The sequence below is a fragment of the Clinocottus analis genome, unplaced genomic scaffold (genome assembly GCF_023055335.1).
Source record: "Clinocottus analis isolate CAN_PGR_092001 unplaced genomic scaffold, fCliAna1.0.p SCAF_5, whole genome shotgun sequence".
Taxonomy (NCBI): Eukaryota; Metazoa; Chordata; class Actinopteri; order Perciformes; family Cottidae; genus Clinocottus; species Clinocottus analis.
Window position 1 is genome coordinate 15,424,261 of NW_027176207.1, and position 23,449 is coordinate 15,447,709.

General features: G+C 41.3%; 1 protein-coding gene across 4 annotated transcripts in view; it reads right to left on the reverse strand.

The window, feature by feature from the left end:
- The window catches only part of gabrg2 (gamma-aminobutyric acid type A receptor subunit gamma2), a 49,068-nt gene that overhangs the window by 16,777 nt on the left and 8,842 nt on the right, over window positions 1-23,449 (reverse strand). For all 4 annotated transcript variants that reach the window (XM_068599788.1, XM_068599786.1, XM_068599785.1 and 1 more), the window contains exons 2-6: window positions 23,203-23,342; window positions 16,159-16,226; window positions 12,968-13,188; window positions 11,317-11,399; window positions 9,301-9,438 (exon numbers count right to left, since the gene is read on the reverse strand). In XM_068599788.1, the coding sequence (XP_068455889.1) occupies window positions 9,301-9,438; window positions 11,317-11,399; window positions 12,968-13,188; window positions 16,159-16,226; window positions 23,203-23,342 (650 nt within the window). The remainder of the gene's footprint in view (window positions 1-9,300; window positions 9,439-11,316; window positions 11,400-12,967; window positions 13,189-16,158; window positions 16,227-23,202; window positions 23,343-23,449) is intronic.

Sequence of the window (23,449 nt, forward strand, 5' to 3'; positions counted from 1 at the left end):
TAACATAGAAATATTGGTGTTACAATAAGCCACAAGTAAAACTAAAACAGAATATGACTAATATAAATTCTGCATAATGAGTATTTTTACTTCTATATACACTTACCCAATAATACTTCTGTACTTTTACTTATAGCGTTTAAGTAAAAAATGTTTAGGACATACTTGTTATTGAACATATTCAACATTGTGTACACAGTTTAGGGTAGGAACACTTTATTTCCACCATTAATGAATTTGTCCCTTCATTTTCTCAATGAATTGTTTTGTGCATAACATTTCAGAAAGATGTGAAAATGTAGTGTACTACAGACGCAATACTGGAAGTAGTTGTCGTGGAAGAATGAATATCCCAAGTAGTAGCATGAGAAGCAGTATGAATACATGCAGCAGTTATAGCAATAGCAGTAACAGCCAATGTGGTTGCAGTGGCAGCAGGAGAACATTTGTCCAAGCATCCAATAGAACATTTAATCATGAATTACAGTACATGTGTGACTATCTCCCCTCCTGCACCTTCAGGCTTACAGAGTCTCTCCCTCTCCTCTTGTCAGAATCGAAGTCCAACCCCATCAACCCCTTCAGTGCTTCACACTGCGAGCAGGTTTCATAATGACAGCTGCACCAGCAGAAGTCAAGGAGGACACAAACAGCTTTGACCCGTTTTCTCTTTATCTCTTCTTTTTTTCAACTTCTTCTTTTTGAAATCTTGGATCTCTCTCCGCCCCATGACCTCCATTTTTGCCAGCGGCATTTTCCACCGAAAAAACAGCAACCGAAACTCTCCCTCTCTCGCTCTCCGTCATCCTAGTTTATCACTTGAAACTCATGGTGCAACTACCATTGTGCTGTGGAAGTGCAAAAGAAGTCAGTTGCATGAGTGGAGCAGTGGGCTGCCTTTGACACTGAATCATATTCTATTGCTCGACCTTCAATATCCATCTTCAATCCATATTCCTGTGAGCTTTACGTTATGTCCTCAAAAAAGTACAGTGCATAGGCAATCCAACATACCACAAAGACAAGAACGCAATCTATTTCACTAAATCTGTGCTTCTCAGCTGTGCACCCCAGGGCTTCTTTAAATGCAGGTGCTGGTCGATGGAGAGGAAAACCAAAGCTTTACTCTCCCGAGGCAGTCGCTTCTCCTATGGCATATCACCATTCTCCGTTTCCAGGTTTTAATTACCATCTTATTAGCCTGCCAACTGAGAGAGAGAGAGGGAGAGGGAGAGAGAGAAAAGGGGGAGGTTGTAAAAAAAAAAAAAAAATAGGACACAGGAATACACGGGCAGCTAAATAAAAACCATCTCTTTTGCAAGAGTGAGCAGAGAAGGGAGAAAGGAGCGAGCAGACACTTGTAAAAGTGAATACTGCGACTGTACGGGGCTGGTTAGGAGGATGTGCTCGTGGAAGATGGGAGAAGGAATGGGGAGGAGTGTAAATTGGTATTTAACTTCACAAAAGGAGGATTCTGGCTGAGTCAGAGCGTTTTGCCTCCCACTCATGCCCATCACAACTATCACCCAGGAGCGAGCGAGAGAGAGAGTGAGAGAGAGAGAGAGAGAGAGAGAGAGAGAGAGAGACAGAGAGAGAGAGAGAGAGAGAGAAAGAGAGAGAGAATGAAGGCAGGAAGAGATTAGACAGAGCAGCTATTATAGCAACAGAGCCGCACCGCGACTAATGGATTGTTTCAGCGCTTCTTAACCTTTTTCCTTCAGCAAAGATGGAGTGATTGTCATCTGATGAAACAACCACAACGTTGTATTACTGTGATTAGCTATTTTCATATCCGGCATAGTCACGGGTGACGTATTCTGCACCGCCTGCGTCGTCTTTTCATGTTACGTCTGATTCAAACATTCCTCGAAAGTTTACTTGTTCGGTGAATGCGATGCGGGAATTGTATCCGAGTGAAGGATTCGAAACAAATGCTTGACGTAAACTTGAAGGGAGAGTGATATTTTAAACATTGTCCTGCTCTGTATGCATCTGCATATTCCTCAATCTCATATTGCGTCGCCTTTTTCCCAGAATGAAGTGTTGTCATCACGACAATGTATGACCTGGAAACTGGAATAATTTGGCACAATATGCTGGAGCTTTCACATGTGTTTTATTGGATCAGGGATGCAATGTCTCTGAAACAATACAAAAATAAAGAATTAAAAAAAGCTATTGGCATTCTGGTTTTATTGCTTTTTGTCTCCCTCCATCATCTGTTGATTAAACCAGGCAGGTGGTGACAAGCGTCCTTGCCTCGGTGGCATCATTTTGTTTCGAGGAATTTTTATAACATTTTCCCTTTAATTTGCTTAGAATGTCTGCTATTGAGCTCCTATGCGGCGTGCCCGTTGCCACACCACCGCCTGGGGATTTCACAAACCTCCTGAGACCAAGACAATATTGTCCCACGTTTGTTCCCCCCTCTCTTTTAAATTGATTTATTTCAAAAGATGAGCTTTTTGGTTTCGGCCTTGCAATAGCGACACATACCAACATTGATGAAACCCCACTAATCATGACATACTGCTGCCGCGACACTGAAATGTTATCCGAGGACCCAACGGCAATGGTTTTCCTCTTCCGGGGGACACGCTATGAAATACATGAACCCGAATGTGACGTCAAAAAGGCTCGTGTCGCAGCACAACTGGATCTATTCTAGTTGTGTGTAAGAGTGCGTTTTGTGTCGCTGAGGAATCAACTATGCTCGAAGAACCTAAAGATGCACTCTGCTTTGCTATAAGGGAAATCCTTAAGCGTGTCAGAGAGTGGGTGTGCATACATGAGTGTGTTTTAGATACACCGTGTGCACGGGCGTCCATGTGTTTGTTTGGCCGACTGTCTTCCCCTCGCTGGGCCACTTCCGTTCAACCACAATGCCTCCAGATTCGCCCCATCAACGAATCATCTGCAAACTGTGGAGCTCCGTAATCTGGAGAGAGCCACTGATGTATCCCTGGGCGTTCTCCACTCAAACTGAATCACACAGGCGGCCGCACACAGACAACAGGGCAGCACGGCATGGCTTTTGGAAGGTCACTCTAAGAATAGCTTTCAATACGTAAAAAAAAAATAAAAAAAATAAAAGGCTTGTATCCAGCGGAGAGCGCACAGTGAAATGTGCATGCAACCAAATGGACACAGAAGCATGCATTAATTCATGGACACAGGCGCGGACCAAAGCACTCTGAATACTGTCAAACACCCAGAAATACGTACTGCCGGCTGATGCACATAGCGCACATCTGTGCTCAGCTAAAACCACAAATTAAGCACAAGTCCTGTTTAAACCATCCCACAATTCACTGCAGAGAAAAGTGAGGCTAGCAACAGAACTAGAAAGAGAGACGACGAATGGCATTGATTCCCTTTATGCTCAAAGGGAAAAGCTTCTTGGCAATCCAAGCAAGTACTTTTTCTAAGCTCATTTGTTCCTCTAATGTGCCGGGAAGATGGTTAACAACCTCAGAGAGATCCCGGTGGTAGGTTTTGATAGTTATTGTAAAAGCACCACAAGGGCTACATTTATCAGACATGAGACAAAATGACTAATCGCCCATTTCTCTATATAAAAAAACAAATCAGGCGTTCTTGGTTTGCCCCTCACAATGCATCTCCTTTGACCGCCTCGATATCAATTGAAGACAACACTATAGCGTATTAACGCAACCGCACCGCTTTTGTTGGAGCCATTGGCGTTCAAGGTGCGATAAAAATAATAACATTAGTTTTGTTAAGTTCTGATTGTGTGTTAGTAAATTGAAGTCACTACATGTATTGTACAGTATATTACTAACCAGTACTACATTTACAATACAGTGTGAACTTATAGTGATCACGGTTACAGCAGTAGACCAATGATATGGCTATGGAGTCTTTCCGAAACAAATGGGGTTCAAATAATCCCAATGAGATTTTTTTTTTAATGGTTCTGGTTGGCTACCTGAGGCTGACGCTGCATGTCAGTTCACTCACAAATCAGGACGGGACAAAGAAATGAATATTCTCGCAATGAAGAAACGTTGTCTCCTAGCAGCTTGTGACAAACTGCTAAAAAACAAGCTCCTGAGATGCAGCAAGGAAACTCAGTGTTCCTCCATGGAGTCTACTGGAACAATGAGACACAGTTATGGCTGCTCGTGATGGGGACAGAACACAAATGCACACGGGCAAAAACCCTGAGGATGAAGCTGCCCTCGTGAAGTGGCGAGTAATAGTACAGTAACTTAAAGTCAGGCATTAGAAAACAGCTGTGCTGTTTTTTTGAAAAATTAAATAACATTTGATGAATAACGACCATGGCTGATTCATTACTTTGTATTCATGCAATACATGCACACAACTCCATGGTAATCTGCATGAAGAAGAAAAAACAGTCGTCCACTTAAAATATCTAAATTGTCTGCAAAAGACTACGGATAATTGGAGTATACGTTTCTATAGTGTTGCTTGTGTAGTTGCTGAGACATAAGACCCCAAAATATAACCTCAGATGCAGGAAATCCATGCATCTCGCCCACAGCCTCACATCCCGACACACTTGACCTCTGTAAACTGGCAAAGTGGATTCAGTTTTGCAATTTTTCTTCGCAGGACCAATAAAATGCCACAACTATCACCTCTTTCCATTTTATCCCCGTCACCTCTCTATGATTTCTCCACTGCTGCTCTTCCACAGCGTTCTCTTTTTTTTTGCTTCTCCTCTCTCTGTGTCCTTGTCTGCACTGTGATGTTCATCCCTGAACTCCAGCCTGGCAGATGGGTGAGAACACAGCTCCCAGCACCAAGCTTAACCCGGCCACTGAGGAGTTAACGTAGCAGCAACGTTAGCTGTGCATCCAGTGCCCTGGCTGTCCTCCCCTCAAAAATGGTCTTTATTTCTTTTTCTTCTATTCTGTCCACTGGCATCCTTTCAAGGGTCCTTGCTTGTCACAAGCAGGAGTGAATGTTCTCTCTTTTCTTTGCTTTTTTTATGCAATTGTGTACGTGGATCCAAATGTGTGCTTGTGTGTGTGTGTGTGTGTGTGTGTGTCTGTGTTTGTAAATGCAGGTATGAGCTTCCAGGCAGAGTGCAGGCGGCTCTGATGTGAAGTGACATGTTGAGAGACCCGGTCCTTTGGACACTGGTTGTGAGGAGGAAGAGGAACAAAATAAAAAAAAACAAAAAAAACAGACAAAACCTTTACAAACAGCGACAACACAACTGGATGAGAGCAGCAGATGGCATGTCACCGGTCCAGCCCATTTTAATCACAATATCACTCAATCCTTTAATCATGCAAGGAAAGAATATACTCAGAGGACCAGCATAGATTCCTTAAAGCGAGAGTAGTTTTTGTGTCCAAGTCGAGAGACTCGCTTGTCTCACAGAATGAGAAGGAATCTCTTCCTCTGACTATTTGCTGCAGTCTTCCTTGCCGGGATACGGCCAATTCACACTGCCTGCCTGTCTGCTTAGCTTACCATTATGTGTCCCTCTGTTGCCTCACCTGACCCATTTCAATTCAGTTTCACTGATGGTGATTCAGCAGAGTGCTTGGCCTGGAATACTGTGCAGAAGAGGATTCTTTTAAACAAAAGAATATCTGGAGCTAACTAAAACCTTCCGGGCCGGACAAAGAACCCTCAGCTAAGGGGGATTCAGTGTCTTGCTAGTGGACAACACAGTATTGTACACACCATCCAATGCCGGAGCCCAGGGCTGTCTGGTTGAAGGACAGTCACCCGACTCTATAGTCTCTAGGGGCTTCCGCTAACAACACTCCTTCAGTCAAAATGAGAAAATGCAGCAGTCACAGTGGCTTTAGTCAATTTAACAACAACCACAAAGATGATAAGTGTTTGCCCTTTACATAAAAAAAGAAAACTACAATTGTAGCACCTTTCACACAATAACGAAGATTGAAAATGAGCAAACAAAGCTATATGAAGGTGACTTAAGACATGAATCTGGTAGTTCAAGCAGATGAGGTACATTGAAAACAGTAAAAGAGGATTTTAAATGATTTCCCAGCAGAACAGGTTCACGCAATAGTGGTAATGAGCATTTTGTGTCAAAAGATCTTGCCCACCAGTGACTATTTTGTATTATTTTGAAACAATGTTAGTCAACATTTAAAATGGACAAACGTACCTTGTGATGATACAGCAGATTAAGGAATATCTCTACATGTCCAGGATACCTTTCGGAGTGCTGCCGACTGCATGGCGAGTACTTGAGACGACGGGGTGATTATGAGGCCCTAACTGACTGCTTTTTGAGACAGATGTTGTGTTCATGAATCTTGAAGCAGGTCAGATACCCAAACGGACTGCAAAATGAGACAAGAGGTCTCTCAGCCACAGCCAAGGCTTGCTGCTCTGACAAGAGAGCAGATGGCTGTTTGTTGAAATAACAAACCAGATAAGAGAGAGAGGGAGAGTCAGAGGACGCTGCAAACTCTCCACTACAGCTCGGCCTCCTACACAGATTGCCTTTTCACGTTGTCACTTCAAAATGGTGTGATTGAAACAGAAGGAAAATGTAAGAGCATGTTGTTTGTTTTTTTATTATTTTGTATATATAGAAATATATATTTTTTTAATCAACTTGCACCAGGATTTTTACAACGCACATGCACTGTGTAAAGGGTGTGCGGTCGCGTTATGTGTCAGTGACACTTTGTTGAACTGCGGCGAATTACAGAACGATTGGGTGAGTTCAGTTATTCCCATGGCGACTGCGCGTGCAAGGGCATACAAGTGTATTCCTGTGCATCTCTGATGCAGCTTGGTTTGTTGGCCCTCGGGAGGCAAATTTAAAGCAATTTCTTTAGTTGTCCGCCTGCATTGAGAATCGGTTGAACAACATTCATTCAGGAAATACATTGGGTGTTTTTCCCCTGGAGATTTTAAACACTGACATGTTGTTGTATATCCGAGTAGGATACATTGGGAATTAAAGTAACAGACTAAATATACAACTAAATAACACTAATTAGGACTTCAGTTAAAAAGGCTTGCATTGAGTGTGGAGGGTCAATCCCAACATAAGGCTTGCATCATCTAACCAACAAATGGGAGTTCCTAAGTGAGGAGGGAATGTGGGGCTGGTGCCCAAACCTACTCAATAATGGGGGGACTTTTATTGTGGAGATTAGAAAATGTGTTTATCAACGCATCTTTGTGCAGCCGTGTTCGCGGCTGTTTTTCATTAAAACAAGTACACTGATCCTGCAGGGAGGAAATTAGTGAATATGCTGGGATTAAATGTATGGGAAATAAAACATGTTTATCCACTGTTGTACGGCCATTTCATTAGACGGGGAATAATTACAGGGAATTAAAGTCACATTGAAAAGACAAGTGTAGCCAGGGCCTGTGATTCAATGTGCCTGACACTATATCTGTTGAAACACTTCTAATAATAAACTACATTGCAGGCCTCTACAATGTGCTATCGGCAATACATTGTCTTCCTATGTCTTTAGAGTGTGTGCCTTTTTAGAAATTGTACTGAGATCGAGCTCAAATCTGTTGTTTTTTTACTCTACTGATGGTCTGTGTCACTCTGGTATGTGCTCCTCACAAGGCAGACTGGGCTTTTATTATGAAAGGTAAGCCGTATGCTAAATGACTGGATGCTGAGCTGCAAATGAAATGCAAGAATAACGAGTCTACTGTCACATCTCTGAAAGCAAGACTTCACTTTCTGTAGCCTTCCAGCCGGTAGCACATTCTAACCAGAGGGAGTACGGCCAAAACTCATCCATTCCCCCTGATCAATACTCGCATAACAGAAAGACAAGGATAAATTCACCATCTCATAAAAAGGAGATTAAGTTGTAGATTAAAAAAAAAGAAGTGTTTATCGGGAAACCGCTTTTCTTTCTTTAGCGTCACTAAATTTGCAGAAATGGCTTTATTTCTTTCCAAGAGTTTAAACAGTAGGATTCATGAGGGGATATATTACTTATATATTACATATATAATAGGCCGTATTTCCAATATCAGTACTTCTGGATAATGCAGCTCATCTAATAAGCATGAACTCACCTCTGGCCAAAGTTAATCTCTGCAGGGAGGATATCTTTGAGTCACACCACAGACAAGCCTAATCAATTGCTTGAAGAGCATTACATACATTATTTACCGATATCTCATGAATACAAACAAGCTTGCGTGCATGCATACACAGTGGCCCCCTTCTAAAACATCGACACGAGCCAGCGAAGAGCAGCTGTTTCTCCTCAAGCAAGCATTCATATTCTTGCATTCATTCTGAATTAATTGTTTGAACTAAATACATTGAATTGAAATGAATAGTTGAGACATTTCAAAAATATTTAGGAGTAGTGGCCACAAACTGTACTGTACGTCACGTTGCCCTCGGGCTCAGAAATAATTAAATATACACTGTTAATGACAGTATTTTACAATCCGTAAGATACAGTATTTAATCAAAAGCCACAAAAAAGATAGACAAGACATGTAAAACCGTTATCTTGCATGTTAACATTGTATACTGTCCGTACTGTCTATCATAGTATCCACCACTGTCTATATCATATTATCCATCACACTGCACCTTAACTGCTTCTTTTGCATTCTAGATAGATGCAAACTACATTTCGTTGTCACAGTACTTGTACTATGTGCAATGACAATAAAGTGGAATCTGAATGTTGTATAAAAAGTGCACAAAGGATATGTGTTGTAAGAACAATACATCCCACTACTACATCCCACTGCGCCCGCAGCATCTGTGTGGCCGTCTCACAGGGTAGTGATATATGCAGGACGTAGCCAATATGGATTTTACTTGGAAAAAAGTGTGAACTAAAAGTGGATAAAACATCATGAGTCATGTCTCGGATTCTCTAAATGGTCGTGTTATAACCTCTAGCAACAGACGCAAACCAGATCAGCCTTTGGTACCACTGTGATTGTTTACAGATCAGACTTGGAAGAGGAAGGTCAATTTTGAGAGCGTCAGAGAGACATCGACTTTATTTCACAACAAGTTTCGAGTCACTGGCACGCATGGCTAAGCCTGAGAGTAATAATAATGCCTCCCATATTGTCACGGATGAAATTCCACCACATGAACACATTGCGGTGATGCTGCCTGCACGCTCCTGCCTCCATCCGATTAAATACATCATGCCCGACATGAATGTCGTGTCATGCCGCACCTACAGATCAATACATCATTTATGTCACACAAGCAATGTGTGACTGGCAACGATTGTGAATATTCAGTCAGCCTTTACTGAATGAGTAGGATTTTCATGAGCAAAACACACGTGTTCTTACCTGAGACAGTCCTGACGACTTCAGAGGTGTTTCTCAGGCCCACGAAGGAGAACTGGTAGAGCCTCCAGGAGCGAATGTCCCCAACCTCAACCGAGCTTCTTTTCCACTTGTAAACAATCTCCTCCCTTGGGTAGCCATCTGAACAGGGAAGAACACAGTTTAATGGAGCTTTGTCAGAAGCTTGGTGCAGAAATGACAGAATGTAATACGAAGACTAACATTGCTTCCTTAAGACTTGACTCCTTCGATGAGCCCTTTTGCATCATAAGCAATGTGTTTTTTTAGAACTGTGTGATATAAAACAAAAGCATCGAGCACAGTCTGTTCTATTTGAGAGTGATTTATCCTGACAAAGTCAGTAATCTTGGAGGGGGAAGTGTTTCATGAAAGAATCCTCATCTAACAGACTCCTGACAAAATATGCAGTCCATCTGTGGAACGAAAAATGGAAAGCTGAAACACTCAGCCGACTTAAAAGCAAAAATTTACTAAATTGATCCACGTCTGTCTGTGACTTGGATTCCAGTAAATTGTATTGCATTAACAGGATGCTCTCTGATTGTGAGAATTACAATAACAATCCCACTAATGCTAATTCACTTTGACAATGGAGGGGCATTTAACATAATCAAATGTTCTTTCTTAGTATTTAATGCATGTGTGGTCTCCACATTTGGATTAAAAAACACATTGTTACGCTTCCATAAACTAATAGTCCATTCAATTTGGAACTGCGGCTCCTTATCATGTGAAGGTTGTCGTCAGTCGAGGTACGAGCGGTGTGCAGCCGCCAACGGAGTGGCCTGAATAATGCACGTGAAGCTTCCACAGTTCGAACTTTAAATGGCTTCATTACTAAAGTGCTCTCAGGCATCCATTAATGCTGAACCTCAGAGGAGATGGGGATGGAAGAATCTGCCCATTCGCCCCATTACAGCCAGGCAGGCGGACAGTCTGCCCCTTCGCCGGCAATGCATCCAGGACCAATTATCGATTCAGTGTCCTTTTGGTAAGCTGGTTTTACAACGCTCCTGGAGCTCAATGTTGTGAATTCGCTTTCAGCAAACTTAAACGATATGGTGAAACCTCTATATCTATAAAAAAAAAAAAATCTCCTAAACTGCTGCAAAAGAGGTTCAGGCACTGGGAAATCTGCAATGAATGCTGCGTGGCACGTGTTTATGAAAAAATGCCCGCGTGATACGCTGCTGCACACTGCTCGGTGCTCCGCCTGCCGCCTCTGAGATTGAGCTCATGTACTGTACATCAAGCGATTTTCAAAGTTCTGAAAACATCCATGGCTTTCATCAAATTTAAATGAATGCTTCTGTTCCATTTTTAGGCCCGCTACCCCTCTGCTTTCTCTTTCTTGTTGCTCTGGAGCTATTTAGGAAGCGTTCTCTCTGGGGAATATCCCATGGTGCATCTCTCTGTAGATCCATAGCGGCCTCATTAGCATAACTTACCCCCCCTCATCCGCTGCTAACTCGGGCAGGGGGGGGTTCAATCATTTGTGTCACTTTTGGAAATGTTTTTTAGAACAGTATCGACAAAGTGCAGAGGAAATCAATCAGTGCTTAGCCTTTGGTCAAATTGGCAATACGACATAAATTATTCAATCCCCTTGATGAATGCCAGTGTATACTATGACTGATTGAATTTAACAATCCGTTTAAGAAATGTTTTTCTTCAAACATCGCCTATTGTAACACGTAACCACATATAGTTATATCACAGATCTCTTTGAAGATGAATAAATCAATTTAGCTGGCAAAGACATGCTGTAGATAGTGTACATGCATACATCAATCTGTGAACCCTAAATACACATGTGACTCATTTTTTTGGAGATTGGAGAGGTCTAAAATAAATCCTAAACCTGTTGCATAATGATTCCTTAAATGATGTCTTTGTTCGGCTCATATGTTACTCGTACACGGGCACAGCGGGCCTGTGTTTGAGATGAAACAGAGGAAGAGGTAAAACAGTAGGGGATCAGCATATGGCCAAACTTACAGCTTGAGAACTCCAGGGGACATGAGTGCTCATCCATTGGGAAGTTGTTCAGTTTAAGCTGGCACTCGGCATCGATGGTTAACCTGCAGAAATACAATATTTGGATCCACTGACTCAGAAATGTAAATGTAAAATTTATATATATATACACATACATACACACGCATACATTTTTATAATTACACAAACACATGGTTTACATTTAACAGGGTGTTGGGAAAGTCAGAATTGCACCCCTATCTTTATCCAAATGAACACAATATTAACAACTAAATTGATGTTTTTTTTCTTCGCAACACAAACGTCTCTTCTTTTTCCGCACATGAGGGTGTTTGAAGGCAAAGTCATTAAACTTCCTCTTAAAGAGAGAATGACCTTAAATGACTTTACCCATCCATGCACCCGCCATTGCCATGTATCATTGTCCTCCCAATCACAGCGGTCATCCTAATTAACCAGTGGTTAAATTCAGAGTTCCTTAACAAATGAATGAAGTGGAGGGGTAGTATTCGTTCTGCATAGCAGAACATCCATCACAGCTTGATTGAGTCCAGAAAGGTTCACTTTCTCTCTTATTATCACTGATGATATATTGTGGTGTCAGTGTAAACGTCCGCTGTATTTATAACGGCATTCAAAACATGATAATAACCACAATTCATATTTCCCCTTCGATCTGTCCTCCTGTTTTACACGTTTCACACGTTAGCTTCATGTGTTAGCTTCATATTAGTCCAGTCAATCGCTCAGCCGGCAAGATCGCGCCGCTAAACAACACAGAAATGACTATATTTAGCATTATATTTCTATTTTCTTTAGAAACTTCCCACAGATTTCTGAAACTCAAACCATTTAAAAAGACATCATAGGAAAATGTAAAATGTTCAAACCATATGCTGTGTAGGAGTGTCAAAAAACATTAGTTTAGGGTGAAGCAGTTAAGAGTTTTCCCTTGTCACGAACAACTTCCTGCCCATTTCAGTCAGACAGATTACACTTACGCTGATAAATGTCGAATTTAAAATGCTGAAATTTTAAATTGCCCAAGGCCTGTTCAGGATAATCACTACAATGAATCACTGTTTTGTAGAGAGGCCGTCAATTGTTGGGTACTCCAGTATACTTTCTAAAGTACACACATTGCTTCTGGTGGGTTCCAGGAAGAGCTGGAAGCACCTTGGTGGCAACAAATTGATAATAATCCGGATAAAAAATGAAATGCTGTACAGTAATCGTTAGTTCTTAGTCCAGCTTTTGTGCTCAAATTGTTGAATCGAGACTAATTTGCACTGTTATCTATTGTTTTCTGCTTTATTCAACTGAGAGCACTATAACTAATTGTTCATGTAAATAGATGTTAAACACCCTGGTATCTTAGCTATCTTTCCAAAAAATGTCTTTAGCACTAAATCTAAAATAAGAATCAGATTTTTTTAATCCTTTGATTATATAATATTAATATAATTAACTGGATCCATAATGGTGTGGATAATGACGATAGACAATTTAAGCTTTCGATGGGATTTAATGGTGTGAACTGAATGAAATCATTCTGCCACACGATCAATCCAACTGTTGGTCTGATAAACGAGCAATACCCAAAATCAGTTCTATTACTAATATGTTATCTCAGACATCCCTGACACTTCACCTGAGGGTGTAGAGTATTCGACCGTCGTTCCAGATACGAAGCATGCGATTGGGTGTGGTGATCCAGTGGGCGTCGGCCTTCTTTGAGTTGCGGAAAAAAGTGTCCGGGATCCAGATCTTCCCAACCATGTTGCTGTTGAGACGTAGAACCTTCATTGTGCTGTTGAATTTTAACCTCCTGTCGTACCACGTCTGAGCAAAAAAGATGTCGATGGTGTATTCCTGAAGACAGACAAAACAAGCTTTTTACCCAAATTGTTATGTTAAAAGTTTCAGTTTAAAAGCTGACATGCTTTCTATAAAACACACGAGATGAAACTCTCCGTTTGTCAGGAAACCCTTAAAAGCCCTATTGTTTATAAGTAGTGCTGTCACCAATGCGTGGCTCTGAGATCAAATAGAATTGTGTGCCGCAAACGCGCTGGTTCTTCGGTTCTCTACGGCACTGGAAACTTACTGCTGGGACACATTTGCAGGCACCTTTCTCTTCATACATGAGGGTTTTCTATTCAGGCCAAGAAGACCGTTTGTCCCTCCGAAAGAGTTCTGTTGAAAAAGACCATCTTGAAGCCCTCAACCTGAAAATTAAATGTTCAACGGGGCAATTAATAATTCCCCTTGTTTGGCTCAAGTGTTATCTAACCTCATAACCTGCTGCCTTGGCAGCACTTTGTCCTGAGCCTGACAAAACCTTCTGTCTCTTATTCAGACCTTGTGTGTGCCGCGTCAGGATGTAGGTATGAGGGATGAAAAGCGGCATGAGCAGAGTTGAAGAGCCGAGGTGAGACGCGCTCTAATGTGAGAGGGAAAGGAGACACAGCGAGCGAGAGGGATCTATCGGTCTTTCATGTTTATTTTGTTATTCGGAATGGTTGGCCCAGAGGTTCAAAGTGAAGTATGGCATGAGAGAGAAAAAAAAAATCCGGGGATTTGTGTGCAAGAGGGCATAGAGGCATTGACTTCCGGACAAAGCTTAGCCCAATAATAAAGTGTAAATCCATGCCAAAGAGTCCTAAATGAGATTTTAAAAACAGCGTTTTCACCAGGCTGCGTTCCCATCCTTTCAACATCCCGTTTTCCCCCCACAAAGGACCGGCAGAGAGTTCAAATCCAATGATGAGAGAAAGATTAAATGCCTTAGGGTCTGTGCCCTGCTGAGTGTAATGAACATCACTGTTTTTTTTTCTACCCTACATATTTATACTTTGAGATCTTTCACAGAATCACACTTCTTTCAACACAAACAGCTGATTGCATCCAAGAACACCTAAGAACGGTTCAGCTCTAGTGGCTGCAAAGCATATACATGTATGATTCCCTTTCTTCTTCAAATCTCGCCCTCTCCTCCTAGCTTGTTGGTCTGTCCTACCACTTCACCCTCTCCAACATGAGTTACAAATTGGCCACATTTCAAAAGACTCCTCCTGCATAATTAAAAATAAAAAAAAAATGTGTTCCTGATTATACAATCAGGAACACATTTTTTTATTTACTTTGAAGACTCTTCAGAAAAATCTGCCGACCACATTTGTCATGTCACGGTGTGAAACGCTCTGGCCAAACCACGGTAATTACGCAGGAATGTGAAGCGATCAGTCATCGTTTCGTGTCAGCGAGATGCCCTCGTCACACCCTCCCGTGAGCGCAAACACACATTTTCTAACTGATCCCATCAATGCTTCTCTTTCAACTTCACTGCGACTGCAGTTATTGAGAGTGGGTGTTTTAGCTAAGACTAAGTGAAACGGAACGCCGCCACCATGGAGAGCAGACTGCTCTGCAGAATAACAATAGAAGTGGGTTCTCAGCGGGGACGTGCTACAGAAAACAATGACACATAAAACAACGCCGATGTGAGATTTGCAAGAGACTCCGATTCGCTAATCCTTCTTTCTATCCAACGAAACATGGTTTTCCTCGCCACCATCAGATGAACTCTTCTCTTGGTCGTCACTGCAGGATGGCAGCTAGATGTATTAATATTCCCCAGTTTTCATTTCCAGAATTCATTCGTTACTGTGCATTGTTACAACATTACAAATGGCAAACAAAGAAAACACATGGAGTACGATATTTCTATCTGAAAGTGAGAGCTGAATTTCACTTCCAACATATCACATTGTTATTTATATAAATAGGACCACGCTGATATATATGTGTATCGGTTTTGGAAGCTGGTACTGCACAAAAAAGCAGTGCTCCCACTCATATTGGCTGAAACTGTTGTGCATGAACAAAAGCTACACAGACTTGGCTGTGTGGACATAAAAAGCTTCTTGCATCTCGAAGTAATAAAGTGGTGAAAGAAATAACATGATTTTATTCTATTCATTCTATTGCTACTTTAGCAGTTGTACTCTATACACTAGCTGAACAATGAGATAAACTATAATAGGACCAATACTGCCGTGTCCAAAATGGATAGCAATATAAGAATGACTAATGTGTTTGTAGATGAGGTAAACACTTTAAAAGTTGCATATGCAACCTTTTAATTAAAGAATGGTTTATCAAAAACAAACAGCACATTTAACACAACGGGAACACAACTCAAATGTGTCACTTTCACCACTGAAACAGATCACATGATCAAAAGGTAAAATGTGTCTTTGAACCAGATCCAAGGAAAACAACAACCTGGTATATTGATTGGAATACACAAAGCGCTCAGGTGACACCTCAGAGTGTCGCTGATGCAATTCTTGGCAACCACAAAGTGCGAACATCTTCGGATTTTCCAACTCGCAGAGCCATTTGCGAATATGCTGTTTTTGAGATCCGGCCCATGTGTTGTTTGACTGTTTGTCAGCTTTTCTAATTTGAACCAAGAGGTGTTTCATGCAACACAGATGCAAAAAAAATGGATCACGCATCAACCTCTGGTGCAAAGGCCAGTGCTTAAGCAACTGATTGACACCGGCATTGCGTTGCAACACTACAAGGACAGTTGGGCAGAATAGTGATTATGTGGACCAACCGATCCACCACGACAGCAAGCATCTGCTCTGCTGGAGTGTGCTTGAGCAAGACAGCGAAACCCTGTCAGCTCCAGAGAGCAACCCTCTAGGCTCAGCTCCCTGAGGATGGAGGTAGGCCAAAGACGTTTTTTTCTCCATTAGGTACACATGCAGTTTCAGCCTGATTATTGATAAAGATGTCGCCATACTAACCCTATAGTCCAGGATTACTCACCATATTGATAGCATTTACTGGGCCGATGCTGTTGACAAACATGTCTGTGTGGATCACTGTCGGTTTCACTGAAAAGATGAGAAGAAGCACAAGAATGTCAGTTTTATAGATGAGCAATTATCCATCAGGCACGTGCGCGATACGTTTCAGGACGTTTTCTTGATCAGTTGTGTCTTCAGCATCAATGACGAAAAAAAGAGGGAAATGATCTCTTTGTTGTGAATGAGTGAATATGAAGCTGCTGGACAGCGTCACTGCTCAGCTTGCGTTCAGCGGTATTCCATGTTAAGTTTCATCCGACACCTGATTGACAGGTGCGTATGATGAAATCAGGAGAAAGTTTTGAACGATTGCACACTGTCTGCACTAAGTTCAGTGCAAATGCAACATTTCGTCATGGACTTCATCAGGCATTGAATCCAATATGAAACCACATCTTTATACTGAAGCCACATGCGAAAATCCATCAAATACAATAGAAAAATGCAATTAGAAATTCAAAGGTGCAATGCAATAGAACCAGTAGAGATGGGAAAACACTATATCCAACTTTCCATATATAATATTAGAAAAGCATATCAAAATATTTCAAGCAAAACAGATATTTCAGCCCAACATGTCTTTACATTTCTAGTGAAGACAAGTGGAGAAAACAATCTTCATATATATAACCCACTTTCAGATTGTAGGTGTTTGTTTGTTGTTTGATTTTGTCACATGGTTGTCGTATCCTGTTGCAAACTAAAACAATGTTGATTTCATATTTTTGGAATTGCCGGCTTAATTCACTTTAGGTCCGTTCTAAAACGTAATGACAGTCAGTTCACTCCAGACTATACATTCAATTACATAAATTAAATGATCCCACTTTGCTTTTACGACACTGTTTTACATTATCGAGATTTAACCAGGTGTAAGATGCGTCAGATGGCGCTAATGAAATGCAAAACCTTGTTCCTTTGTCTGCAAGAAGACTACGTCAGAGCCTACAGGGACACTTTCTTTAAACAGGCCTTCTGCCAATGTCAGAAAACCTTGTGCTTTATCTGTATTTACTGACAAGCTCTTGTCCCATTTCCCACAATACCTTTGTGCCCTGTGCAGCATCCCATCCATCCCTTTCCTACTCTCCTATGCTTCATGCCTGTGAGCTCTTCTCTGCTGCCAATCCGTTACTGTCTTTTCTCAAAGACCTGCTGAGGCCGGGTGCTCCAACAGTGACGCACCTTTCTGCTGAAAGTGCCTCGTAAATATCCTGACTTGACAAGATTTAAGGAAGGATTACAATGCTGAGCCCGATGGAGATGAAAAAACGAGCAGCGGTTAAACAAAATAGAAGCTATTTAATGTTGAGACACAAGCACTAAACTCACCACCAGACCTTGACGACTGGGTGCTGGATCCTTAAAGGAGATGATGAAAAGAGGAAGACTAGGACAGCACCCCAATTTGATAATTTATAATAATGTTTAATATAACATTATTATACATATTATATTATGACCACATGGATGTATGGGGCAAGAAGCCCTTATCCAGCATTTATTGTTAGGAAATTGCCAGAATGCATGCTGAATAAGGGCGTCTTGCTGGAAGCGTCTATGTGGCAATATATAAAAAAGGAAGATTGGAGTGCTGTCCTATAGTCTTTCCTTTGTTAAACTATTGAATGTTGCACTCTTCATGTATGGATGCATTTTCTTTGCTTGAGCACTCACATGTGTACATCAGTCCACCGTCATGCATTACACCTTGGTGTCTGCTGCCTACACTTGGTGAGATGGGCAGACGTCAGAAGCAGTTTGGCTCAGGAAAGTGGAAAGCTTGGTGCTAAACAGACGGCCGGGCTCTGTCAGACCCTCCCAGTCAGCCTGGATCACCACACTTGCATGCACTTCACTACAATGTGTATCTTTATGGATGACTGGACGCTATGTCTGGGAACAGAGTCCGGGTTAAGATATGGGAGCAGGAGCGTGAGCGATAGCTACATACAGTAAAGGGGGTTACACAGGCACACATCCATGTGCATTGCATCGCCACGCCTTTGCACATATATCTTCAAACAAAATCACGCACACACAATTGTTGACTCCCACTACTAGTGCTTATTACTCTTTTAGCATTATTATAATTTGTGTAGACTGAAAATGTGATGCAGAAAATATGTTACCCCGGACTGGAAAATTGGTAAAAAGAAAATCCATATACGTACATGATTTAAAAATAATAATAAAACATTAATAAAAAAAATAAACAAGGTGTATTCTTGTATACAGGCAACTGGAAAGTCAATGTGTTTTACATTATTCCGAGATGCCAGTGAACATGAAGGAGCTGTGCTGAGTTTACTTGCTGTCTGAGACGTCATACTACATGCAACACACGACCGGGTGTGGTGGGGCAGAGACTCAGGAGCAGAGAAGACGACCGGAGTCACAGTTAGGCAAAATCAAAACGGTATTTTTCTAAACTAAGTCACAAACAAAGACTGGTGCGGGTAACAAACACTATACAACCACAGCTTGAAGGCGACATACAGACATGGGAGACAGAAGACAATCCTCCAACTGACAAGGGGAAGATACAGACTAAATATATAGGAGAAGACAGGGGCCGCAGAATAGTTATTTTTGGTTAGGAACCTTCCTAACTGAGGGAAATGACCCGAAAGTACATAAATGCCAGTCAAATTCTCTAAACGCAAAGGAAAGGACCTTCAATGTTTCCTAACTTAGCTCCTTTAGCATAGGAACTACTGGAACTGCCTTTAAGAAAAGAAAGGAGATAATGTCGACCCACAATTCCTTGCGGCGGCAACATTTAAAGTGACGTATCATTCGGTCGTTCATGAGAACAAACGATCATGAAGACAAACGCAGACCATGTAAATAACCCTTGCTAGAACTTGGAAATACTTTCAATAATCCGTTAAACCTGCTGGCAAACTATGCATGTCACGTATTGATATTCTCTCTCTGGTGTTGAACCGCAGCTTCAGCCCTCATTATTTTACTTTACTTCAGTTACAAAAGCTTTAATAAAAGAGTTAAACTGGACAAGCTCAGTCTGAGTCATGTTTCTGCTTATCATCTCTGGAATCAACTATTTTGTTCCATTACAATAAAACACTATCAAGTCAAAACAAGTTGTCTTGTGTTTCATAAACTGTTGTCTGCATATTTTTATGATCAGATTATAATCTGCGTATAAACCCATAACAACATAAAGGAATATGAGACACACATATGACATAGGGTTAGACGTTAGAAGGTATTATTTGACTGCAGCTAGTCAACGAGGAACAGGTGGAAACAATGAGGGCGGGGCTTTACAATCAAAGGGGAAGGAGGAGTCTGGAACATGAACAGGTGCAGAGAATAAACAATCAGGAAACACTGTGAAGACACACACGGAGAACACAGCATCCCAGTGAATGGCTGAACAAATTAGCTCACAGAATAACCAAATACAGCTCGAGCATGAGCAATTATTTTGACCTAATTATTAAACTCACTGTACGCCCTCATGTCCTCCCCGTTGCTCTCTATACATGTGAATTAAATCAAACAACATATTTAGTTTTAGAAGGCAATGACTTTTTATCAAAGCTATGGATGTATTATGATTTAAGAACTAAGGATTTTCTCTCTTTCTCTATCTCTCTCAATGTCCTATTTGCTTCATTTTTCATATGTACAGTAGACTCCAGGGGCATTAAAATTAAATGAGCCTCACAATGGACTTCAAAGAGAGGATGTGGCACATTCAGAAACAAATCTAAATCCACAGCATTTCAGCAATTTAAGAAGTGGAGGAGAATCTTCGCTTTGCCTCCTTGGTATGGTTGGTTGGTTGGTTGGTTGGTTGATTGGTTGGTGGATCAGATGACAGTATAGCCAGCTAATTATAACTCCTCTGTAGCTGTGTAACTTGGCAGCAGCTGGAATACCACCAGTGAGCTAGATCATAGTGCGTTTGAAGATGATAGTTAAGTCGGTGGCAGCCAGTCGCCCAGCTACGCAGTGGCTCTCTGGGCTGATGCCGCACCTCAAAGCAGATCTGAGCTGCTCTTCAATTTAAAGCACAAGCCCACTTCTAAAGTCTCAAGTATAAAGAGGCTGCCCTTCATGAAATATGTCAAATTATATACAGCATTGTACACATTGTATAGGAAACCATGAAAGCAGTGTAACAGACTTACTGTATACATCATGTTAATTAGCTGCTTTCATCTCGTGCCATAATTTGAACAATTCATTAGTCATGCTTTAAAGCTGCATCGGGTCAATTCTTGGCAGTGGTACTCCAGCTTAGTCGTTGCCCTTTTCCACTACAAATAATTGGCCATGTTTGTGGTGGAGAAGCCGTTGAGGGATCGTTCTCTTTTTGTCGCAGTAGGGAAGCTTAACAGAGCTCCCTCAAGGTAGGTGAGTGAAACCTGGGTGGGATAGCAATAACCTCTCAGTGGCAAGTGTGAAGAAGTAGTTGATGAGGTAGCACATATATCACACCATAGGTCAGCAGTGGAGGCTGCAGTGCATTTTAAATTGGCAGAAAACAGTAAAAAAGAAAGAAAGAAATAGAACGCCGTAGCAGCTGAGGGGTTACACATGCTTTGTAACAGCAACATCCTGCTAGGGGATTTATTCAAATCCATTCTTACCATTTGCCGCTTTAATACAGCACTAACCTGTTCCCTTACAGTAAATGACGGAGCAATTCACGGCCTGCATATAAAGTGGTATATCTGTATTATTCTGTAAGAGTATGTGACAGGATCTGACTTAAACCAGTTTCCCGGGAATGCTGACCCATGAATCATCAAGTATTCAAGGGTACTGAATATCTCCCTATTCTGCTCTTGCAGATGGACGCGACAGGCTTAAGGATATACGTGCACTTGTGCAGACAACGGAGCCCTGCCCAGCTGTCTTTCAAAGTGAAGAGAGTAAGCGACTTGTCTCTTTCTCGACAAGACGAGGCTTGCGACCGCGACCATAATCCGTGCATGTACATTGCCACAGGTAGACATTATTTATAGTCAGCCCGGATGCCCGTCAACACACAAGGACACCGTGTACTACCCAGCATGGTCTAAACAATGAACTCTTATGCTGTGCATATTAAATCCTCCATGTTCAATTTCTACAGCCAGTGAATAGGTCATCCAGTGCAGTGCAATTAAAAAGTAATTATTATTTCCTATTGTTTTTTTTAAAATTTGCAGCAGAGGTAATCATTATTATTATTATTATTATTATTATTATTATTATATATCATGATTGTTACTAGCTACCACCAAGTTGAGGCAAGTCACAGGTCAAGGTCCTAAACATTGTGTTTTGAGTTGATTTAAATGTAATGCAGAGAAAATTAGACTTTAAGAAAGGACATAAATGCTTTTTGAAGCCTGTATTAACTACTTCCAAATACACATTTGAGAGCCATCTGAGTAGGTGTGCCTTGGCATGTTCTTCCTGTGACTAGAGTTGGTGTTTGATAGCATTTTATCGAGTCTAAATCCAGTTGCGGATCCAGAGAACAGCCAAGTTTCCTTTTGTCTTTTCCACCAGTAACTTGCATTATTATTGTTATTTTAAACTCCTTAAGGCAGCATTTAGCACAGACTCGAAGCCCACAAAACGCAACTTTGGTTGTTTAATTTGACAAGCTGCTGCCAGATTATCTGTTGTCAGGAAAGAAAGTACCTTAGGGAACAGGAGTTTTAATCTTTGATGACCTGAGCTCTCCTAACCAAGGCCCAGAGTTGACGCCAAGCAATGTACCGAGTCATTGGCGTTAAAATCAAGTTTTTTTTTCTTTCTTCTTTTTATTGTAAAATATAAAGCAAACATATTCCCCTTGTTATGTGAGAAGCCAATGGATCTTAATGACTTCTTGAGGGAAATCTCTGAACTCTTGGGCATAAGGAATAATTTAAAAGCCCACTGATTAATGACCGTGTCATCAAGCTAACCACAAGCCTGTCTTAAAAATAAAAAAAGATGCCCAAATTCCAGTCCAGCTAATCCCCAATTAAAAATAAAATGTATTTTTCCTCTTGCCTTTAGTGCTATTTATTAATCTACATTGTTGTGAGTTGCTGACTGTTGAATATATCGACCCTAGAGAGGTCTGCCTTCTCTCAGATGTAATGCAGCAAGATGGCACTTGGCGTTGGGGTGCTCAAAGCATTGACTGAACAGCAATGTCTCCTTCCAGGTATCATGACACAGTTACTCAAGATAAACCACAGAACTTTAGCCATTTTATGTCAGAACCGTATTCATTATCACGTACCAAACTTGTCAACCGTGTCAACTAAGCTAGCTGACGTTACAGCTCAAAAAACATGAGCTAATTTCTCAAACACTTGATGAATTTCACCACAGGGAAGTGGTAAAATAAGTAATATGGATTTTGTGGTGAACTTTCGCTTTTAAGATGCAATTCTACCTAATTATTATCCACCAGGAAAGTCATCAATCGATTGTGTGTGTGTGTGCGTTCATTTGTCCTTGGCCACTAATTAGTGGTTCATTTGGTCTTTTGTTTTGGATAATGCGTGTTTACCGCTGACAGCTAATGGAGCTAACGATACACAGACTGCTGTACACCGCAGATGTAGATTGTATGACGTGATTATGAGCCAAAGGCCTGAATTCATCCCCTTAAGTTATGGTGTTTGATTGAAGTGTTGTCTACGATGTGTTTTTTTGGTGTCTAGACGAGGGTTTAGCCAGTTGTGGGTCGCTTTTATTCAATCAAACAATACAGCAGTGCTCTTTGCAGACAAGTCAGGCTGACAGCCGCAGTATACCAAGTGCACCTTTCTAGTCGCTGCTAAATTCTCCAAAAAAGGAGAAAGTCTTCTCTAATCTATCTTTATGTATTTCTTAGCGACAAATTTAAGAAAGTTTGGGTTCACACCACTGCACAATCATGGATTATCTTCAAGTGAGAACAAGAAAAGTCCGTAAGTGACATCACAGACGCTACGTCTTTTTTTCAACAAATCATCTGTGAGAAATCAGCACCCACCTCCGATGTCAGGTCTCAGTTTGTTGTCATATCCGTCTAGTAGGCTGTTTAGGATGTGTGTGACGTCACTCTCGAACACTTTGGGAGTCAGCACCCACGTCTTGTTAGCCACCTCATCGTCCTCATCATTCTGGAAGGAGCTGCGAGGAGGAGAGAGAACATAAATGCATGCAATCAATAATTTATTTTAAAAGAAGTTGTTTGTACTGAGCTCTGCTTTCTTTCTAAATAAATAGTAGGAGCTTAG